Source organism: Cydia amplana, chromosome 23 (genome assembly GCF_948474715.1).
Source record: "Cydia amplana chromosome 23, ilCydAmpl1.1, whole genome shotgun sequence".
Taxonomy (NCBI): domain Eukaryota; kingdom Metazoa; phylum Arthropoda; class Insecta; order Lepidoptera; family Tortricidae; genus Cydia; species Cydia amplana.
In genome coordinates, this window is record NC_086091.1 from 10,315,514 (window position 1) to 10,340,392 (window position 24,879).

Genomic DNA, 24,879 nt, shown 5'->3' on the forward strand with positions numbered 1-24,879 from the left:
TTTGGACGGTAAACTTACACTGATGACAGCATACATTCAAGGAAATATTTAATTTATATGAAATAAGTTTTTGGCAAAAATTTAATTTTTGGTACAAGCTTTATTAGGTTGCGTTGTTTTATCACAGAGTTCCTATGGCCACCTCCTGTCTCCATCATCAGATCAGTTCGACGGTACCATAACATTGCATTGTCACCCGACTTACATCATATGTATTCAAATTTTCAGCTTCATTGGAAGTCGGGAAATGGGTCTTTAACTTGCAAGATTTGACCCGTACAAACATAATCTATATATATAAATGCAAGTGTCCTGACTGACTGACTGATTCATCAACGCACAGCCGAAACTACAAAAGCTAGAAAGTTGAATTTTGCACACCAGGTTGCATTTATAAAGTGTACAAGAGATAAGAAGCGATTTTGAAAAATTCAACCCCTAAGGGGGTTAAAAAGGGGATGAAAGGTTGTATGGGGTACAAGTTTTATTTTGAGCTAGGAATTTAAAAGTTCGTAAAAAGATATATTATTAAAATACAAGAATACTAATTTCAGCGTTTTGGAAAATTCATCCCCTAAGGTGGAGAAAAAGGGGTTGAAAGATTGTATGGAAATTAAAAAAAATTTCGAGCGCAGGACTTGAAACTTTGTATATGGGGATATTATTATAAGACAGGAAAAGTAATTTCAGCGTTTTAGAAAATTCATCCCCTAACAGGGATAAAAAGGGGTTGAAAGTTTGAATCCATTACAAATGCTTTGAAACTTCTTAGAAAGGCATAATAGCCGATTAGAAAAAAAAGTTATTGCAAGGTTTTCGGGAATTCAACCCCTGAGGGGGTTAAAAAGGGGATGAAAGTTCGTCTTGGGGTGCAAATTTTATTTTAAGCTAGGAGTCCGAAACTTTGCAAAAAGGTATTAAATTAAAATACAAGAAAACTAATTTCAGCGTTTTTGAAAATTCATCTCCTAAGGTGGTGAAAAAAGAGTTGAAAGTTTGTATGGATATCAAACATTTTTTCGAGCGCGGGACTTGAATCTTTGTATTTGGGGATATTATTAAAAGACAGGAAAAGTAATTTCAGCGTTTTTAAAACTTCATCCCTTAAATGGGTTAAAAAGGGGTTGAAAATTTGTATGGAGATTTTTGAGTGCGGGACTTGAATCTTTGTATGAAGGCATATTATTAGAATACAAGAAAAGTAATTTCAGCGTTTTTGAAAATTCATCTCTCAAGGTGGTGAAAAAGAGGTTGAAACTTTGTATGGAGAACAAACAGTTTTGTGAGTGCGGGGCTTGAATCTTTGTACAAAAGCATATTATTAGAATACAAGAAAAGCAATTTCAGCGTTTTTGAAAATTTATCTCACAAGGTGGTGAAAAAGAGGTTGAAACTTTGTATGGAGAACAAACATTTTTGTGAGTGCGGGGCTTGAATCTTTGTACAAAAGCATATTATTAGAATACAAGAAAAGTAATTTCAGCGTTTTATATAAATAATCCTATAAAAGGATTAAAAAGGGGTTGAAAGTTTGTATGGGGTTCAAATTTTTTTTTAAGCTAGGAACTTGAAACTTCGTATAAAGGTATTTAATTAAAAGAGAAGAAAACTAATTTCAGCGTTTTTGAAAATTCATCTCTCAAGGTGGTGAAAAAGGGGTTGAAAATTTGTATGGAGATCAAACATTTTTGTGAGTGCGGTGCGGGTCATGAGTTAAAAGGGTTAAAAAGGGGTTAAAAGTTTGTATGGGGTTCAAATTTAGCCAGGAACTTGAAACTTCGTAAAAATGTATTTTATTAAAAGAGAAGAAAACTCATTTCAGCGTTTTTGAAAATTCATCCCTCAATGTGGTGAAAAAGGGTTGAAAGTATGCATCGGGCGCGTTTTTTTTTTAAATAGTGGAGTTGAAAATCTTCTAAGGGCCACGCAAGAGGGATACTATCGAGAATTTTTTTTTCAGTTAGGGAGCTTGAAACTTCATGAGTAGTTTGTGACAGACAAATTTCATGCTTTGTATAATTATTAAAAGTCCCTACTGCTATCTTCTTTAGGTGGTCGCCGACATCCGTTAGGGCATGGTAATTAAAGAAAAAGAAGAAGACTACTATATTTTGCCGCATTAATGCTCTATGCTCATGTAGAATATATTACCACCAACATACAAATCCACGCGGACGAAGTCGCTGGCAACAGCTAGTAGTTACATACATACTTACATTGCAAGTTAAATAAAAGCTTGTAAAGTAGGAAGTCTAGACGTCATAATTTTTAATGATCGCTGAACCAATGTGGGTTTGTTTGAGGAGTACAGCCTACAGTTTAACTTTTTCTCGTGTTATAGGCCACACCCTGTATACTGCCAAGTTTGTCTGGAATTAGAAGATTAAAACATCAGAATTATAGTCGAGTACCTACGTTAGTCTGTGGCGTTTGGATTAACGTTGCATTTAATTGCCGCAATGACTATAGTAAGATACGATTCCCGAACACAAAATAGAGATAGTAATTATGTGTGTGGAAGAAACAACAAGTGTAAAATCCACACTCGTACTTTAATGCCTTTCATTGTGTAACAGTCACATAAACCACTATTAAAGAACTGATTTGAATTTAAAAACGGTTCCCAATTCGCTCCCATGTGTCCCGCTGCAATAGACCGACGCATAAGCGGATTCGTCGCCAATTCCAATATCGCTGCGTTGATGATTTTAACCTGTTTGGGGCCGTGTTACACATACAACGTCATTTTAGCACGGTAGCTAAACTGACATTGTAAAACCAGTTTTGTGACTTTTTTTTAAATTAATTGAATTAACAAGTTACAGTAGAGTGAATATTATTGCAAGACCCATCGTGGGCTTACTTGAGGAGGTTTGTATGCCGATGGGGAGTTCATGAAAATAACATTATATATTATATCTATCTTAAAATAACTTAAGTTCTTAATATATGTAACTAAAGTCGTTATATGTGCATTTTTATAACTTTATTTTTATTTTTACCGTAAATTGTTTATCACTATTGTGAGTACCTACCTAGGGAGTACCTACCTACATATTATTAGGTATTGATATGAATCCTTTTATCAATTAACCGAGTTAAGGTTGGGTGGCACTGGCAGTAAGTATATGATTTGTAAAGTGTCCATGCCTGTCAAAAAAAGACGTTTTTTTTCAAGACAAAGGTAAAAAACAAATGCTTAAAATAAAATTAAAAACGAAACTAATCTAAATTAAAAAACATTTAAAGAAGGCCCCCGCGGCATTAATTATGCGCTGCGAGAGAAAGCTGCCAGCTCTTTGGTCACCAGTTGTATCGACGAGCTTTTTCCATAGTTCTTTGAAAAGATTTCCCAGTTCTCAGTTTCCCAGTGGGTTTTTAGGGTTCCGTAGCCAAATGGCAAAAAACGGAACCCTTATGGATTCGTCATGTCTGTCTGTCTGTCCGTCCGTCTCTCCGAGTATGTCACAGCCACTTTTTTCCGAAACTATAAGAACTATACTGTTGAAACTTGGTAAGCAGATGTATTCTGTGAACCGCATTAAGATTTTCACACAAAAATAGAAAAGAAACAATAAATTTTGGGGGTTCCCCATACTTAGAACTGAAACTCGATCATTTTTTTTTTCATCAAACCCATAAGTGTGGGGTATCTATGGATAGGTCTTCAAAAATGATATTGAGGTTTCTAATATCATTTTTTTCTAAACTGAATAGTTTGCGCGAGAGACACTTCCAAAGTGGTAAAATTTGTCCCCCCCCCCCTGTAACTTCTAAAATAAGAGAATGATAAAACTAAAAAAAATATATGATGTACATTACCATACAAATTTCCACCGAAAATTGGTTTGAACGAAATCTAGTAAGTAGTTTTTTTTTAATCGTCATAAAACCCCTAAATACGGAACCCTTCATGGGCGAGTCCGGCTCGCACTTGGCCGCTTTTGTTTCCATTCCGCTAACAGTGTAAAGCCTGTAAATTGAAGGCGCCAAAAATCTGTGTACCGATTTATGGTGGTTCGCGATCCACAATTAGGGGGCGAGAAACGAGCAATTACTCGCCCCGCGTGCGAGATGTGCGAGATTTGGATGAGGTAATCAATTTTTAAACTCGAGGTATTTTTCGAAATTTTCACACAATTATTACTAAATTAAAAATGGAAGAATGTACTCGGGGAGGATCGAACTTGCGACTCTGTATCACTAGCCCAGCGCACTGCCAACTGAGCTACCCAGACTCGAAGACAGTGAATATTTCCACTGGCCACGACATTGCGCGACTGGCTTCGACTAAGGTGACAACCATAGGTTGGAGCGAGACACAGCGATCGGACCTTTCGTTCCCACCTATGGTTTTCGCCTTAGCCGATGCCAGTCGCGCAATGTCGTGGCCAGCGCGTTAAGAAGGCACCTACTGTAAGAGCTTCTTAAACAGGTCCCGGAGTTCCAAGTCATATTGGAATCCTCGTTGTGATTCTCGTCAATTCATCATCCATTCATCACCATCATCATCATCACCTATGGGGGACACATATTAGTTATCTGACACTTGACAGCTGTAAAATAATAGGTATGAAGATATCGTCCTATAAAATTCACATGACATTGTGGAAATATTCGCTGCCATCGAGTGAAGTCTCGATAGCTCAGTTGGCAGAGCGATGGGCTAGTGAACCTGAGTCGCAAGTTCCAGTCTCGCCTGAGATAGTGAATTCCACTTTTCATTTATTTCTAAGCTTTGAGGATTCGTACAGTCTGCAGCAGAAGTTAAAGCGGGTGAGGTGTTCAAAAAATTACCTTGACGCGCTCTTATTCTCTTAACAATAAAGTCTCGTCAAGATCATTTTGAACACCTCGCCCGCTTAACAACTATTGCTGCTGACTGCACACGACAATTCATAATTACCTCCTCCAAAAATATTCCTCCATCCTTGCTTTCTACAGCGCCCATATTTCTCCAAACCAGTCATTTGCAGCGGCGCCTTATCATTAACGTCATAAGGTCGATAATCGTGTGATCCTCCCATTGTTTGGGTCTTTTGTGGGTCTGTTATTTATGTAGTCAGTTAATAGGGACTTGTCTTGAATTTTACTTGGGCCATTGTCTTTGGTATGTTTATGACATGATGGATTGGTGGCAGATTTTTGGGATTATTCACACTTACAAGGATCGGAATCGGTTTTTTGCAAAAACTTCGAGTAACCATATATTTCGAATTATGTTATACTCGATGAAACTATTTGGAAGCAAGATACTTTTGCGCACGCATTACCCAAAAGAAATCATACATAGCCATGTATTTGAATACATATTATATGTCATATCATATACTAAGAAAACCTTCATCAAATAACAAAACTTATAAACTATTATTAAAATTAAGTATAAACTAAATAAATTAAAACTAATAAAATAAATAAATAAAACTTACCCACCTATCTTAGGTCCCTCAGATCTGTCCCCTGCGGAAGGGTGCCCATAAGGCTGGCTACATTCCCACGCTGAATAGCTGTCTATTCTTAAAATGAAATTTATATTAAAAAAACCGGCCAAGTGCGAGTCGGACTCGCGCACGGAGGGTTCCGCACCATCAATAAAAAATAGAGCAAAACAAGCAAAAAAACGGTCACCCATCCAAGTACTGACCCCGCCCGACGTTGCTTAACTTCGGTCAAAAATCACGTTTATTGTATGGGAGCCCCACTTAAATCTTTATTTTATTCTGTTTTTAGTATTTGTTGTTATAGCGGCAACGTTATCACGGTTCGTGAGATACAGCCTGGTAACAGACGGACGGACGGACGGACGGACGGACAGCGGAGTTTTAGTAATAGGGTCCCGTTTTACCTTTTGGGTACGGAACCCTAAAAATCACATATCCAAATGAGAGCATAATATACCAAACTATATGAGAACGAAACCTTTAAAAACACATCGGCTTAACCGCCCGCCGGCCCAGCTAATCCGGTTTAGAGCGGTATGATCCGGTTCGCGCAACCGGTTACCCGGGTGGGTGCTTTGTGGCGTTGGGGTTTAAAGAGAATAGTGGGAGTGGATTTCTAACATGTTTAAGATTATTTATTTGCCATTTTTAACGAGTATTGTTGGAAAATGGTTCTATATGGAGATTAACAGATAAAGGTCAATTCGAACCTGTCATCAAAATGTAGTGCACGCTATATAATACCTCACCCACACACAAGCATAGCCTTAACATATATAAGTGAATGTACGTGTTATTTAAGCCATTATACGTCTTTACTCGAACCTACTTGTTTCATTCAACGTCCCACCTCACATGGCGACCCTGCCTCACAGAAACGATATCTGAATGTGTGTTAGTTATAATTTGCGCGTTCATTTCACTTCGTATTGTATGTATAAGTTCGTATTAGCGGGAGCGAGACGCACGAGCGAATGATAATGATAACCACAGATCATATGATAACTAACTGACATCATTTAGATATCGTTTTAATTTGATGTCAAAGTGTACCTACGTTCCAATTGGCCACGCAGAATCCAATGTTCTGCACAATACATGAAGCGGATTCGTAGCGTTGTAAAATACTTACATATACATACTTATACCTGTTTATAATATTACCACACGTTGGAAACAGGTACCTACTACAAGCAAGGACCGGAAAACCCCTCTTTACGCTTAATCCTATCCATTCGGTAACCCAATCAATTCGGTTACCGTATCATTCGGTAACCCTATCATACTGTTACCTGATTGTAACGGTAAGCTTATTGAAACGGTAACCTTAACCTTTAACCGAGTTAATCTCAAAACCCCATCGCGTTAGGGTTTTTGTTAGGGGTTTTTAACCGGTTTTTATTCAGTTATGGTAACCTTTATTATCGGTTGCTTATTGGTTTGCTACATTCGTATTTAGTGATGTGCCGTCAGTCAAATACCTACTAAAAGAAAAAGTTAATTTATTAATAGAACTAATAGTTTATTTTGTTATTTTTGTATTTTTTTTAATTTTGCTTATTTTAATGTTTTTGTTTATTTTAATGTTTTTGTTTATTTTACTTATTTTGTCTATTTTTTTATTTTGTTTATTTTACTTATTTCATTTATTTTATTTGTCATTAATTTTGTTAATTTTATTTATATAATTTATTTTGATTTTTTTTTTTTTTTTTTTTTTATGTATTTGATTTACTTTATTTACTTTATTTACTTTATTTACTTTATTTACTTTATTTACTTTATTTACTTTATTTACTTTATTTACTCTATTTACTTTATTTACTTTATTTACTTTATTTACTTTATTTACTTTATTTACTTTATTTACTTTATTTACTTTATTTACTTTATTTACTTTATTTACTTTATTTACTTTATTTACTTTATTTACTTTATTTACTTTATTTACTTTATTTACTTTAGTTATGTTATTTACGTTATTTACTTTATTTACTTTATTTACTTTATTTACTTTATTTACTTTAGTTACTTTAGTTACTTTATTTACTTTATTTACTTTATTTACTTTAGTTACTTTAGTTACTTTATTTACTTTATTTACTTTATTTACTTTATTTACTTTATTTACTTTATTTACTTTATTTACTTTATTTACTTTATTTACTTTATTTACTTTATTTACTTTATTTACTTTATTTACTTTATTTACTTTATTTACTTTATTTACTTTATTTACTTTATTTACCATATTTACTTTATTTACTTTATTTACTTTATTTACCATATTTACTTTATTTACTTTATTCACTTTATTTACTTTATTTACTTTATTTACTTTATTCACTTTATTTACTTTATTTACTTTATTTACTTTATTTACTTTATTTACTTTATTTACTTTATTTACTTTATTTACTTTATTTAATTTATTTACTTTATTTACTTTATTTACTTTATTTACTTTATTTACTTTATTTACTTTATTTACTTTATTTACTTTATTTACTTTATTTACTTTATTTACTTTATTTACTTTATTTACTTTATTTACTTTATTTACTTTATTTACTTTATTTACTTTATTTACTTTATTTACTTTATTTACTTTATTTACTTTATTTACTTTATTTACTTTATTTATTTTATTTATTTTATTGATTTTGTTTATTTTATATATTTTATTTATTTCGTTTATTTTATTTATCTTATTTATTTTATTAGGATAAAGTTCATTTATTTAACTTAAAAGGTAATAATAAAAAAACATTACAACTAACTATGAATAGTATGAATTAAAAATTTAAAACCTAAACTAAAATTAAAATAAACCTACTTAAAAATTAAACTAATACTTATAATATTATATAAAAACTAAAATGCAATACTAATAAAATAGATGTAAATAATATAATTTATTTGTTTTTATTTATTTATTTCATTTATTTTATTTGTTTTGTCTAAACGTATCTATACATATAAATGTAGCCATAGTAAATCATTACCTCAGTTGCAATTACACCTGCATCGAAGAAACATGTCTTTTACTGTGTAACCTACCCTTACATTCAAAAATGAGCTTTAACCGAAGGAACATATGGTCCAAAATCGAACCGGATCAAGTACGGGAGTGATGCAGGCGGCCGGCCGGCGAATACAATAGGGAGCGCATTCCTTAAGAGATAAGCGGAGTTGTTTACGTCGTTTAGTGAAGATTTAGTTATGTTAAATAATTATTGATTTATAACGAACAGGAAAGTGATTGCAAGTGTGATTTACAAACTATTTGGCGTGAAAAAACTTCGTGGGTTGGAACTATTGACTTTGATACGTAGTGACAATTATCGGATTGACTATAAAGATAATAAATAAGTGAATAAATTACTAAAATGGCTCCAATAACGCCCGAACAAACTCAGTTAATTACCAAGTTAGAAGATGTGGCCATTATGATACAAAAAACGCAATCAAACATAAAGAAGTGTCCAAAACAACGGCTAACCGAGGGTTATGTTAAACAAAGGATGAAAATGCTTGAGGATTATTGGATTATGTTTAAACAAGCACACAATAGTCTCATGCATTGCACACCGCGTGAACAACGAGGAGATATCAAGTATTTTCTTAATGAAGATTACTATACTGTGGAAGACCTTTACCTCTGTTTGCAAGCCGACTTAACAGATTTATTGAGTAAGTGGGAGTCAGATAAAAAGTCAATGGAGTTATCTACTATGTCAACGTCGTTCCATGATGGGCAATTACCGTTCGTAAATCTGCCAAAAATCCAATTGCCGACCTTCTCAGGGAAATATGAGGATTGGCCCACATACCAAGATTTATTCACAGCCCTCGTGCACAACACAAAATTGACAAGTGTACAAAAGTTACACTATTTAAAAACAAGTGTCTCTGGTGAAGCAGAGACATTATTGCGGCATGTACAAATAACAGAAAATAATTACACACAAGCATGGGAGTTACTTAAAAACCGTTTCGGTAATAAAAAGATGATTGTTAATTCTGTATTAAAGAAGTTATTTGGTCAGAAGAAGATTCAAACCCAATCTGCTAATCAAATAAAACAGTTACTTGATACCACTATGGAATGCATCAACAGTTTAAACAATTTAAACGTAAGCACGGACTCTTGGGATCCGATAATTATCTTTCTCGTTGGGCAGAAGTTGGACGCCGAATCCGTTAAAGACTGGGAACAATCTGTGCATAAGGACAGTTCAGAAGACATGCCTAAGTGGGAAGAGTTACAGAAGTTTCTGGTGGCTAAGTTTCGCACATTGGAGATGGCCGCAGCAGTTTCAGTGCCTACACGTGATAAGTCACAAACTCCCAAGACATTTCACGTCGCTGAACACGAAGAAGAAGACGAGAGTTTGTTTCAATGTGCACATGCAAGCGTAGCTTCACAGCCTACTTGTACCTATTGTAAAGGTGAACACTACATATTCAACTGCAAGGAATTTACTCAAAAGTCAGTGGAAGACAGACAGGATTTCGTGAGAAAGAACCGATTGTGCTACAACTGCCTTGTTCCATACCATAATGTCTTTCGATGCAGACAAAAGACGTCGTGCAGGGTCTGCAGAAAAAGGCATCATTCTCTTCTGCATCAAACGAGAGAATCTAATGAAGAAGTAGCTGCTACACAACCACCATCACAACCGGAACCTGACACAAAACTTACAACCTTGCACGTTTCCAAACAACAACAGAGTCGTAAAATGTTACTGGCCACAGCACAAGTAGCAGTAAAGTCAAGCGATGGTGATACACACATACTTCGAGCTCTAATCGACCCGTGCTCAGAGGCTTCATTTGTATCAGAACGAGTAGTACAATTACTAGGTTTGTCAAGAACCAACATCAGTGGAGTCGTTTCTGGACTTGAAGAAAGTACACAAATAAATGTCAAGCATATGGTCGATGTTACAATTGCATCAAGGTATGAAAACAAGAAGACTGTGCTAGTTTCAGCTTACGTTTTAAAGTCGGTATCCACATATTTGCCTTCGAAACATATTTCGATAGATTCTCAGGCCATTGAAACATTAAAATTGGCTGATCCAACCTATGACACTCCCAGCAAGGTGGATATGTTGCTCGGCGCAGAAATCTACTGTCAAATTATTCAAGAAGGCTTAGTAAAAATGAATGATGGGATAGTCGCTCAAAAAACTACTTTAGGGTGGATACTAACAGGTCGAAAACAAATAGAAGCACAGAGCGACGAACACAACGTTACAACATTACACATAACAAGAATGGTGGCTGAAGACAACGATTTACTACGGAGGTTCTGGGAGATAGAAACTGATGTGTACAAGAAAAAGAAAATACTGACAAAAGAAGAAGAACAATGCGAAGAGATATACAAAAACACAACTAAAAGAGATGAAAGCGGAAGATATACGGTACACTTACCATTAAAACAAAACGTTAAAGAAACAGTTGATCTATGTGGTGATACGAAACAACAGGCTGTCAATAGATTTAGGAGTCTGGAAAGAAAATTTGGAAAAGACCACAAGTTAAAGAAGGAATACACAAAAGTTATAAATGAGTACAAGGACATGGGACACTTGCGAAGATCAGAAAAACAAGACGATGACAATGCACTGTATCTTGCTCATTTGGCTGTAATTCGAGAGGACAAAGACACTAGCAAAGTGCGCGTAGTCTATGATGCTTCTGCTAAGGGCTCACACGGTCATTCTCTCAATGACACCATGATGGTAGGACCGGTTTTACAACCCGATCTTCGGAGCCTAGTAGTAGCTTGGCGAAAACACAAGATTTGCGTCGTAGGAGATATCGTAAAAATGTATAGGATGATAAATATGACAAAAGAACACATAAACCTGCAACGTATTGTCTGGCGAGATAGACCGGAGGATGAGTTCGAGAGCTATGAGTTAACAACTGTGACATTTGGGATCGCTGCAGCGCCATTCTTAGCAGTCCGTACATTAAACCAATTGGCCGACGATGAAGCTCACGAATTTCCTGAAACTGCGCCAGTAATAAAGAAGTCGTTTTACATGGATGATCTAATGGTAGGAAATGAAAACATAGAAGAAACGAAGAAAATGTGCCAAGAAATTAAAGAAATAATGAGAAGAGGAGGATTTCAAATGCAAAAATGGTCTAGCAATTCAGATGAAGTTTTAGAATATTTGAAAGAAGACAATAGTACAAGAGACACGCTAGAAATCAAAATGGACAAAATAATAAAGATTCTTGGCTTGACCTGGAATAGACAAGACGATACGTTTGAAATTACAGTAAACTTACCTGAAATGAGAAGTCCTATAACAAAGAGGTCTATACTTTCTGATGTTGCTCGCCTGTTCGACCCTTTTGGGTGGCTAGCACCTGTAATAATAACTGCTAAAGTATTAATTCAGAAGTTATGGTTGAGTCATCTGGGTTGGGATGATGAGTTGCCATCGGACTTGACAGACGAGTGGCTTCGGTATAGAGAAGAACTGATAAATTTACAAAACGTCAAGGTTCAGCGTTGGTTAAACATGACACGAGAAGATGATCACATTGAGCTGCACGGATTTTCAGATGCATCCACTCAAGCTTATGCAGCCGTGACTTACCTGAAGGTTGTTAGAGGTGGTGTAGTATACGTCTCTATGATCGCGTCAAGAACTAAAGTCGCACCCCTGAAGCAACTTTCTGTTCCTAAATTAGAGCTTTGTGCTGCAGCCTTATTAGCAGAATTGATCAGTGATGTCACAGAGCTTCTGAAGATTCCTAAAAATAAAATATTTGTTTGGACGGACTCAATGGTCGTACTGGCTTGGCTGCAATCTCAACCTAGTCGCTGGAAAACATTTGTAGCGAATAGGACAGCTGATATTACACGATTGATAGATAATGATCGTTGGAGACATGTGCAATCTGCGGATAATCCTGCGGACATCGCGACAAGAGGAGTCAAAGCGCAAGAATTAGCTACACAAGATCTGTGGTGGAGTGGGCCAGAATGGCTTAAGAGAGACCAAGTAGAATATGAAAAAAGAGAAATTGCACAAACAGAATTAGAATCAAAAACGACATGTCATGTACTTGTAGATGAAAAGCCTATATGGGAGAGATTTTCAACAATGTCACGAATGAAGAGAGTGCTAGCTTATTGTAGAAGAATGTTAACCGAAAGAAAAAGAGAGCTAGAAGAGAGTAAACACTTAACAGTTAAAGAAATGGAAAAAGTGGAAGAAGAATGTATAAAGTTCTATCAAAATTTAGTATATGGAACAGATATAGACGATTTGAAGAAAGATGGAAGAGTTAAGAAAAGAAGTACCCTAATCACACTTGCACCATTCTTAGACGAGAAAGGTTTGCTAAGAGTGGGAGGACGTCTTCAAAATGCCTCAATGTCTGAAGAGACAAAGCATCCAATTATTATTCCACGCAACCAACATATTACCAAATTAATTGTTAATGAGGCCCACACTAGAACACTTCATGGTTGGAACCAGTTAATGATGACTTACGTGAAAACCAAATACTGGGTTATCGGCTTAAAGTCATCCATTCGAAAATGCATTTACAATTGCAAAAACTGTGTCATAGACAAAGCTAAAGTAAAGAATCAGTTCATGGGCCAGCTGCCAACAGTCAGAGTTAACCAAAATCGACCCTTTTTAAATAGTGGCGTGGACTATGCTGGACCCATTTTAATGAGAACCTCTAAAGGCCGAGGACATCATGCGATCAAGGGATACATTTGTTTGTTCGTATGCATGGCCACTAAAGCTATTCATCTTGAGGCTGTATCGGATCTGACTTCCCAAGCTTTTATAGCTGCTTTTAGAAGATTTGTCGCGCGCAGAGGCCATTGTAAAGATATTTGGAGCGATAATGGTACCAATTTTATTGGTTCTGCTAAAGAGTTAAAAGGCATGTTCGAACCTGGGAAAAACAATTTAGCCAGCGAGGTGGCAGAACTGCTAGCTACTGAAGGGACAACGTGGCACTTCATACCCCCAAGAATGCCTTCATACGGAGGCCTGTGGGAAGCGGGAGTTCAGTCTGCCAAACGACATTTAGCTAGGGTAAATAAGGATACTAAACTGACTTATGAAGAATTAGCGACTCTGTTGACTCAGGTCGAGGCCTGTCTAAATAGTCGTCCTCTTTGTGAAATAGACAGTACCACAGGAGTCCCACTGACGCCAGGACATTTCTTAGTGGGTGAGCCGTTGGTCAGTGTTCCAGACTTAAATTACGAGCATAAAAAAGTAAATATACTTACCAGATGGCAGTTAGTACAGAAGATGACACAGAACTTTTGGCGCCAATGGCAGAACGATTACCTTAACACACTGCAACAAAGATATAAGTAGCAAGTTGCCGTACCAGCACCCTGCATTGGAGATTTAGTAATCATAAAGGATGAAATTACGCCACCTACTAAATGGTTACTAGGGAGGGTCAAGTATCTTCATCCCGGAGCAGATAACCTGGTGAGAGTGGTAACTGTACAGTGCAAGGGAGACCACGAGCTTAAAAGACCTTTGTCAAAATTAATATTACTCCCTAAAACATTGAATGAGTAGACCTATACTAGTAGTTCTATACCTAATCAAGTACAGTGAAGTATATGGTGAAGTGAGTGAAATGATTTTGCATGTACTGAAGTGAATAGTTTACTAAAGTTTTATATAATTATTATACATTGGTATCTTAAAATTTTCATCCTTTTTTTTAAATAACTGTGCATGCTCTTTGAATTGTTTAAATTTATTGAAAACTGTTAGTTTTGGCGGCCGGTATGTCTAAACGTATCTATACATATAAATGTAGCCATAGTAAATCATTACCTCAGTTGCAATTACACCTGCATCGAAGAAACATGTCTTTTACTGTGTAACCTACCCTTACATTCAAAAATGAGCTTTAACCGAAGGAACATGTTTTATCTATTTTATTTGTTTTATTTATTTTAGAAACTTACAAAATTAAAAGTAGTAGTATGTAACTACAAAAGTTAAATTAATTCAGAATAACATTCTAATTGAATAAAACGTTATTTAGTATAATCCTACATCTGGAATAAATATTCCGTTTTGTCTTTTTCATTTAAAATAAAAGTGTCATGATTTATCTTTTTCTATTTATTCTAAAATAACGAGTGCAAGAATTATTCTTATTCAAATCGATTGGAATAAGAATGAAATTTCTGTTTTTATTCTTATTCTTATTCAAGTTATTTTTTGCCCAACTCTGCTCTAGATTACTCTCGTGTTGTTGAAGGTGACTATTGAACAAAATCTGGAAAATATCTTTCATGTATGAAGTCAATTATTTGCACTTCCTAGTACCTAATAACATGAAGATAATAAATATACCTACACAGGCGAAGCAACATGCGTATTTAAATCGAAACGCTGCGCTCCGCTGGCACGCGCTACAACGCAAGTGCACCGAATGTTTAAAGGTCGTGGTATTTTCTATTGTATTAGGATATTTAGGATTAAGCAGAATGCGGTGAGAGTCATAGTGACAACAATAAAGCCTTATTATTGTACTACACTACAGTATTGTTATCAGTACTCTGCCGTGTCATGACTAATTGATGTAATTGTAGATACATGAGTTAGTGGTAACAAGGTTAAATGGCATTTATTTGGTCATATTATACGTCATATTATATGTAGTACAATGTATATAGATAGTAAAATGAATTTCACCCCTCTTTTCAATGGTCGGATTGATTTGAATTTTTTGAAGCCTTCGAAACGGTGATGATAATTTTATAATGAAGCTACATAGAAAGTAAACTGCGAAATTATAATTATGATGGTTCAATGTATATTTCTTTGCGTATTAAGTATGTATTTTGTTTATTATTCCTACCAGCCTTGAGGTCTTACGTATGCTATCTCTTTCACACCTACGGAAAGTGAATGAGATAGTAAATTACTGCAGGTAAGAAAAGAGTCCTACGCTTATCACTATAATTAAATAGATTTGCAGAAAGTTGCAGGCGTGTTTGCACTTGAGACCGTCATTTATTACTCATTGGCAATAACAATAGGATTAAGTCGTGGCGTGGTGAATTCTTTGTCAGCATTTGCTAAACACGTGCGGCAAGCGTTGTGTCAAACGATATACCTGTTAATTTCCGTCTAAATAATAAATGCAAATTTTAAATATCAGAAGAGCTTTTAAAAACACCATAAGTCTTGGTAGTAACTCGGATACTGAAACCACATACTATAGTTCGTTTTTTTTAGCATTAGAAATAAGGTAAACAATCTTGATGTCTCTTTTAATTGAAAAGCACATTTTAAAAATAAGTTACGGTAAATATGTAACAATTATGAATCTAATACGATCTTTTATAGTCTTCTGCTTTCATAAGTAATAGTTATGGTTTTTAAAAAGTCGCTTACCTTCTTTCAAGTTCTTTCTAATGCTAAAAAAAAACGAATTATAAACATAATTCGAAAACAGAAAAAAATCATGAGTATTTTCCCCATTTGTTCCTGCCCAACGTGATCGCCGCGATACATGAGGCGGGGACATATGGGAATGATTTAAATGAAGCGCCTATTCCCATCTGTGCCCGGCGGGGAGAAATAGGAATACACCATATCAAGCCATTCCTTATCCTACCTTTAAAAACATCTTTTTTCAGGGTTCCGTACCCAAAGGGTATAAACGGGACCCTATTACTAAGACTCCTCTATCCGTCTGTCTGCCACCAGGCTGTATCTCATGAACCGTGATAGCTAGGCAGTTGAAATTTTCACAAATAATTAATTTATGTTGCTGCTATTACAACAAATACTAAAAACAGCATATAATAAATATCTAAGTGGGGCTCCCATACAACAAACGTGATTTATTTGCTGGTTTTTGCGTAATGGTGCGGAACCCTTCCTGCGCGAGTCAGACTCGCACTTGGCCGGTTTTTTATTTTTTACATTAATTTAGGCACAGCCATTGAAGAGTTTCGCTATCCACCATCCGTTCAGAGCAGCTGAATTGTACCTGATGATTTAGTTATCACATTAAAATAAATACGGGTATCGTCCAATACCAAGACTATGCGGCAGTAAATTAAATTTGTAAGATTTTATTGCATAAAATCAGGTATAAATTAGTCAAGAAACATAATAGTTTCTTGTCTAATTTACTTCCATCTATACGTAACGCCTATACGGCACCCATACTACATGTTTAATCCAGGAATATTATTTAGAATATAAAATCATGATTATATTTATTTGATTAAGAATGAGATTATTCTTATTCAATTTTTTCACATACGATTTATTTCCGATCAAAATTATTTGAATAATTTTGACGGGAATAAAATCAACATGATTTTATTCTTAGGAATTCTTATTTAAATAATGATTTTATTCTTGAATGCCCAACACTGCTTACTAAGTATGTATGTAATTATGTATCTATTTAATTTAATCAAAACTATTTCACCTACCAATGTTATAGATACCCAATGAATATGTATAATGAATTCTGCCCTAGTAGCACGGTCGCATTTTTATCGTTTATCACCATGCCTGTCACGTTCTAACAAGTATGTAAGTGCGAAAGTGACGGGCATAGTGATAGTCGATAAAAATGGAACCGTGCTGAGCCCCCTGGTATTAATGAAAGATTTGTAGTATTAAAATAAGTTTATAACTGCTATAGATATTTTCTGATCGCTGCATTAAGCGGTACAAGGTAAATTACGACTTAGCTCATACAACTCACCGCATCTGAAAACATTTTAAACTAAAGTCTATTTTTTATTCGGTAGACTAAAATGACATTTCGTAGTATGAACATCATGTGTCATTTCATTTCATACTATGAAATGTCATTTTAGTCTACCGAATAAAAAAATAGACTTTAATTGCTTATTATAAAATAAGCTCATAATAACTAGTACATATGTCATTTGTTAACAATGGTAAAATATCTACCACAATCCGCTAGCGCATGTATCTTTATCACAAAGTGTTTTTTTTTTAAATCACTTAAGATAAATTATACCTAACTAGGTACCAGTAAAATTACTAGTTAGGTGAAATTTTTTCTTTAAATCAGTCTTTAATCTGTAGGTACATATCAAGTGTGAACCCGAAAATAAAAATAATAATCTAAGTAGCATAAAATATATCTAAATAATAGCAGATATTACTAGGATAGGATGTTGTTTACTTGCAACCCCTTTTCTAAAAATTTCTAAACTAGAATTGACAAAAACAATAGGAACACACAGGTATAAAGATAAACAAAGGAATGGCCGCGCTGCGCCGCGGCTTCGCTCTAAAAATAATACTGTAATTGCTCACTTGTTTTCAATTTTAGCTTAAGGACTCAAAGTGCAATATTGTTTGAATTGTCAATAAGCGAAGTTACCGGCAAAAAAACTTGTTTGTGCTGGAGGCTTCATAGACCGCCCATGCCAACCACGGTTATTCAATAATAAGTTGAATTTAAGTCTGCGTAAAGTTTACAATCGTTTGAACTGGTTCAAAACCTTATTATGAGGTAACAGCATAGACGGGGTTTTTATTTCGGTTACCGGTAACAGGGGTTAACTCGATCTGATACGGTTACCGAATCAAAGTGTTACCTTATCAGACGGTTACCGTTATGGTAGGGGTTTTTATAACCACTTCTAAAATAACCCTATGAAAAACCCCGGTTAAGGTAACCGGTTCCGGTCCTTGACTACAAGTGCTTTTCAAAAGCTGTTAAAGTTAAAGAATAACTTCTATTTACCGTTTTGTTGTTTTTGTTGCAACGACCCGCCCCGATGTCGCACGGGTTAACAACAATACATAAACCTTCCTCTTGAATCACTCTATCTACTAAAAAAACACATCTAAATCTGTTGCGAAGTTTAAAAGATCTAAGCATACGGACAGACAGCGGGAAGCGACTTTGTTTTATATTATGTAGTGATTTGCAATAGATCTTACCTAATTCGATTCCGTTAAATTTTGACTCTCCATACTATCACGTTGTAAAATTTTTACTTTAGTAAAATGCATTTAAAGCGCTTATCACGCTAAGCAAAAGTTTCTTGTTCCTATAAAATCTCCAGCAAATTGCGGCTCCAGCAAAATGCGGCTCCAGCAAACTCTCAATATCGCCGGAACAACGCATGTTCGTTTGTTGGAATATCTAAAGCGAAAGAGCACAAGTTTTAATAAGAAGGCTGCTCATCTGGGTCGGCGGGGTCAACTCTTTGCGGGCTGCAAGTTACGAACGAGCGGTTCGATGTTTTTAAATTTGGGTTACTACAATTATGGATTTCGGAACTTGTGTACGAAATATCATTTGATATTTACCAGTTGCTTTTCGGTGAAAATCATCGTGAGGAAACCGTACTAATCCCAATAAGGCCTAGTTTCCCCTCTGTGGGTTGGAAGGTCAGATGGCAGTCGCTTTCGTAAATGCTAGTGCCTCCGTCAATTCTTGGAATTAGTTGTCAAGCGGACCCCAGGCTCCCATGAGCCATGGCAAAATGCCAGGATAACGTGAGGAAGAACCCCTTACTAAATTATGATACGATATCTGAAAATGTTAGTAAGTTTTGCTTAGAAATAAATGAAAAGTCAGATGGCAGAGCGATGGGCTTGTATCCCAGACTCGTGTGTTCGACTCTCGACCGAGACAGCGAGTTTTTCCACTTTTTCTTTATTTTTATTCTAAGCATAGCAAAATGGTTTTTTTTTTTTTATGATATAGGAGGCAAACGAGCAGACGGATCACCTGATGGTAAGCGATTACCGCCGCCCATGGACACCCGCAACACCAGAAGGGTTGCAAGCGCGTTGCCGGCCTTTAAGATGAGAGTACGCTCTTTTCTTGAAGGTTTGAAGGTCGTATCGGTCCGGAAATACCGCAGGCGACAGTTCATTCCACAGTTTGGCTGTGCGAGGCAGGAAGTTTCTGGAGAAACGCACAGTTGAGGACTGCCAACCATCTAAGTGGTGAAGATGGTAATGTTGTCGCGTAGGGCGATGGCGAAAAGAAGCGGCAGGGATTAATCCGAACAATTCCTCGGAGCACTCCCCGTTATACATGCGATAGAAAATGCAGAGCGAGGCCACATCTCTACGCAGTGCCAAGGAGTCAAGCCGTTCCGAAAGACGCTGGCAGTCGACAATTCGAGCCGCTCTTCGTTGGATGCGGTCCAGAGGGAGAAGCTGGTATTGGGGTGCCCCTGCCCATAGATGAGAGCAGTATTCCATGTGTGGGCGAACCTGCGCCTTATAAAGCTGTAGGCGCTGGGCCGGTGTGGGCTGGGTGGATGTTTTTCAGCCTTTAGGTCAAGCTTCAATATATTTTATACCTTACGAGCAATTCTTGTATAAGTATTTATATATTTCGGGGATCTCGGAAACTTCTGTAACGATTTCGATGTAATTTGCTATAAGGGTGGGGGAGGGTAGTCTGGTTTGGAGGCGAAAAATCGATGTAACTAGGTCTAATCTCTGGAAAAACGTGCATTTTTTAGTTTTGTCTGTTATGTTTTCCGAGCAAAGCTCGGTCTCCCAGATACTATTTTTTATCGTCAAATAAACTGAACCTTTTGGTCCATATTTTTATCCGCCTATGACTTGCACCAATTGTTTATACTTAGGCGGATAAACCGGGGTAGATTGCTCTCACGCCATGGCATATAAAATGTATATTAGCCGACATACACCCTGTATATCCGGATATAATGTACGCAAGTAATCAGTATAGTGTATTGAATTAGTAATGTTATACCCGGTTTTCATCCGGGTATCGGATTACAGGGGTTTAAAATATACTGTATTTGGGCTGATTTTGATTTTTGGTACGTTATAAATACTAAACATTAATATGGAAACATACTTTAATCGATAAACGCTTGATTGTATCATAAAGGATATATTAGAAACTTTAGTTTTTTTTAAGGCTTTTAAAATTATTACCCGTTTGTGTAATTAAATATGTGTACAAAACGCGAGAGTTTAACGTGTTATATTAATTGAATATTTTACGCAAAACCGTATCTGTACTGCGCTATATGTAAATACAGTCAGTAGCAATGATTGCTAAGCGGTCGAGGTGTTCAAAATGATCTTGTCGTGACTTTATTGTTAAGAGAATAAGAGCGCGTCAAGGTGATTTTGAACACCTCGCCCGCTTAGCAACTTTTGACTGACTGTACCTGTGCCCGGTGCTGTCACATTATGAGGCATTGCTATGAGAGCACAAAACTAATACATTTTCAATTTATGCGCATTCAGAATAAGGCTCCAGAAAAGTGTACTGCATTAGTAATGATACCCAGATTTTACCCGTATACCGGATTACACATGTCGAACGTAGTATATTATGTTTCAGACTCGGATTATTGATTGGCATTTTAATAAATACATAATTTAAATAAGTCGTACAATACAGTGTACTAAAAGCGATACCTAATACATTCGTGCACGTTCAGAGGAAAATCGGAAAACATAAAAAAACTCAAAAATCCGCGTTTTGCCAGAGATAAGATCCCGTACCATGAGTCACTGACAGTATCAAAACTGACATTTACGCTGTCGAGAACGTAATTTACTTTCTATACATCTCGTTTGCACTAATATGCGAGTACGAGCGAGATGTATAGAAAGTAAATTACGTTCTCGACGGCGTTTATGTCAGTGCCAAACTGATGGTAGCCGTAAAGAGTTCATATTGAGTATCGATTTTTCGCCCCCGAAAACCCCCATATAGCAAATTTCTTCAAAATCGTTAGACCCGTTTCCAACATCATCGAAATATATAAATGCAAACAAGAATTGCTCGTTTAAAGGTATACGATAATAAGAGTGCCACCTTTGCCTTTTAGTCCGTTCCTTAAAAAAGAACCTTGTAGAAAGGAATATTTATAACTTATAATATTTATTGAACAAAACTAGAAAAAAAAATCAACAAATAAAAACAACTTAAAATTACAATTAAACTAAATACAAACTAAAAACTATTCTAAAATATAACTAAACTAAAACTAACCGTAATCTAATTTATAACTTTATATTTTTAGACCACCCTATTGCTGAATAGTGCTGAAATATAAATATACCTACTATCCCGCACGTGATATATTTTACAGAACGAGCGAATGCGAAGAATATTTTCCATAACGATGAAACGATATCCAAATTGGATTTGAAACCCGAAACATTGTCACAAAAATGGTGCAGAAAATTATGTAAAAACAGCGTATTCAACGAACACCCGACCTTTGACCACGGATTAAATGTTACGGATAACTGGAAAGCGCATTATCACCAATTTTATAGGCAACCTTTATTTATCCTTTTTTAAAGCGTGAAAAAAAAAGAAAAATTAAAAACTTTTATTTTCTCTTTTAGAACAGTTTTATAGGGTTCCGTACCCAAAGGTTAAAAATGGGACCCTATTACTAAGACTCCGCTGTCCGTCCGTCCGTCCGTCCGTCCGTCTGTCACCAGGCTGTATCTCACGAACCGTGATAGCTAGACAGTTGAAATTTTCACAGATGATGTATTTCTGTTGCCGCTATAACAACAAATACTAAAAACAGAATAAAATAAAGATTTAAGTGGGGCTCCCATACAACAAACGTGATTTTTGACCGTAGTTAAGCAATGTCGGGCGGGGTCAGTACTTGGATGGGTGACCGTTTTTTTGCTTGTTTTTTTTTGTTGATGGTGCGGAACCCTCCGTGCGCGAGTCTGACTCGCACTTGGCCGGTTTTTTTGATAAAATTCGCACTTGGCCGGTTTTTTTGATAAAATTTGCTATCTTTTTTCGACAAAACCATTAAAGCGGCCAACATTTGTCCTTTCCATCCAACTTTCAAGTAAAACGATATCTTTAAACCAATAGATAGGTAGGATACCTAGGTTCGTTAGGTTGCTTCAGATGCCCGAAGGGCAAATTGTCTAGAAATAGGAGCCCCGCTTTGATTTACACGTTTCACGATATGCCTATTAGGAATTTCATATGGTCGTTTTTGTCTACATGACAGCGTGATAAAACCCCTACTAGCAAAATCGCACGGTTCCATTTTTATCGACTATCACTATGCCCGTCACTTTCGCACTTACATACTTGTTAGAACGTGACAGACATGGTGATAAACGATAAAAATGCGACCGTGCTACTAGGGCAGATTTAGTTATATATTAGTGGTAGGTATAAGGAGTCGCATATACGTGATATAAACGTTTCTATCACTGGAAAAAGGCCACAGTTGTACAGCTATTGGATGGTATATCATGTGTATTTCGGTAACGGTTATCACTATTAGGATATACAGGGTGTCTCATTTAAATCGGTCAGTATGGTAAAGTCTGAAACTATAAGATAAGACATACGAAGATCTGTTCTTCGGTACCATGTCATCGATTTTAATAAGAAAAACTGCATTCATACATTTAAAAAAAACCTGTACTCAAAATAATAAAAAGGCGGTGCTCATTTCGAACACTTGCTAAAATAAATTAAAGAATATGAAAACAATGCATTTTTTTCATTTTAGACATCATGTTTCATAGTAAAATGTACTGCTTAAGACCTACACAATCGATATCCAAATAAAAATAGTTTTAGTTTTATTTTTCAAAATGTCCGGGCTCGATTCCCGAGCTGAGTACAGGTTTTTTTTAAAGTATGAATGCAGTTTTTCATGTTATTAAAATTGATGACATGGTTCCTAAGAACAGATCTTCGTGTCTTATAGTTTCAGACTTTCCCAAACTGACCGATTTAAATGAGACCACCCTGTATATCCGCGATATTTCAACGTTATATGGATCTGTTTGGTGTCCGTCACTTTCTATCCCGCGGAGTTAAAAAGTGACAGTTATTTTATCACGTGGATAAATTGATCCATAATACGCCTGCTGTGGATATACGATCGGCCGACAGGCAGTTCCAGTCCTTATAAATCGGTGTTTGCCCGAACTCTGACCTTTATCAATACATGCCCGGCTTGACCGGGTATCGGACCCGGATGTAACACGGATATTGGTAGATGCGGTTTCGTGATTAAGAATATGGACACGTTGGGTTTAAATGTGAATATGTTAAAGGTCAGGTGTATTTGATGTAGGTACAGTCGCCATCAGATATATCGGAGCGGCCGAGGTGCTCAAAGATATATGAACACGACACGAACTAAGCACGCACAGTAACAGCCATATTCGAACTTTAAGATACGTCAAATATTAGCTATCTAAACGATATGGATCGGATATGTCAGTGTCAAACGAGTGTCAAAAGTGACGTTTCTCCAAACAAAAACTTCACTTTTGACACTTATTTGATTAATTTAGATATCTACCTAATATTTGACGTATCTTAAAGTTCGAATATGGCCGTAAGTGAATAAAAATTCTTGTTGTTGTTCTGTGCCGTCAGCCAGGCGACAATAAAGGTACTGCTCGGATATAGACTGCACCAGCATTACTGCCGCTGTATTGCAGCACGACATTACTGCTGACTGCATTACTGCCGCAAATGTCACAATTTTGGTTCCAGGATTACCTACTTATCACGTAAATCAATCATAATAAAATAAAACAAAAAAAAATTGTACGGAACCCTCGGTGGTCGAGTCCGACTCATACTTGGCCGTTTCTTTAAGGAATTAATTCGCCCGTGCTCGTAAACCGATACGAATACTCTTTGTATCGGAAAGCGTTCCTTTTAAGAACTACACAAAAGGTCCGTTGTAGTCCGGAATGAATGGAGTGAATGGATTATATACATTGAACGTTACATTATTTATTTTAAAATACCAAACTGGAGGATCAGCAATTGTTCCATTTCTTGGATATTTCCTGTGTCTCGATTCTAGTGAAGACCATTTATCGCAAGCTAGGTAAGATATACATTATTTGCCTTTTACTAAAGGCTTAGTAACAAAACACACTCAACAAGAAAAGACAAATTAAATTTATAGATTATAAGTGGAAAAATTCACTGTCTTGGTTGGGACTTGAACCCACAACCACTGGATTACTCGTACAGTCAATTCAGACAGAACAGACACTGAATTTACTCACTTTTAATTTATTTCTATGCTTAATATCATCGTTCGCAGATATTTCTGCTTGATCCGAAATTTAGGAAAGATATTTAAGAATACTCAAAGTATGGGTTAACATTTACGATATAGGAATATATATCAGTACCTACGTTTTAGGAATACTTACTTAAGCCTAAATTATATAGGTACCGTTTCCACTTAGAAATAAAAAAATCTCAGAAGTTATTTATGTTTACGTACTTATAATGTATTATTTTTGTTGATTAGGTATTGAATAGATAAAAATTCATGAAACATCAACTGAATATTCTTTTCCTTTTATATTTCCAGATAATTAGCATTTTCTCTTATTAGGGGGTACGATTA

The 24,879-nt window shown here is 35.9% G+C and overlaps 1 protein-coding gene across 1 annotated transcript in view; it reads left to right on the forward strand.

The window, feature by feature from the left end:
* The first annotated feature begins 11,439 nt into the window (after nt 1-11,439).
* The window catches only part of LOC134658800 (uncharacterized), a 71,111-nt gene continuing 57,671 nt past the window's right edge, over nt 11,440-24,879 (forward strand). Inside the window, exon 1 of the mRNA XM_063514457.1 lies at nt 11,440-14,048. Coding sequence (XP_063370527.1) covers nt 11,504-13,825 — 2,322 coding nt within the window. The 5' untranslated portion in view covers nt 11,440-11,503 and the 3' untranslated portion in view covers nt 13,826-14,048. The remainder of the gene's footprint in view (nt 14,049-24,879) is intronic.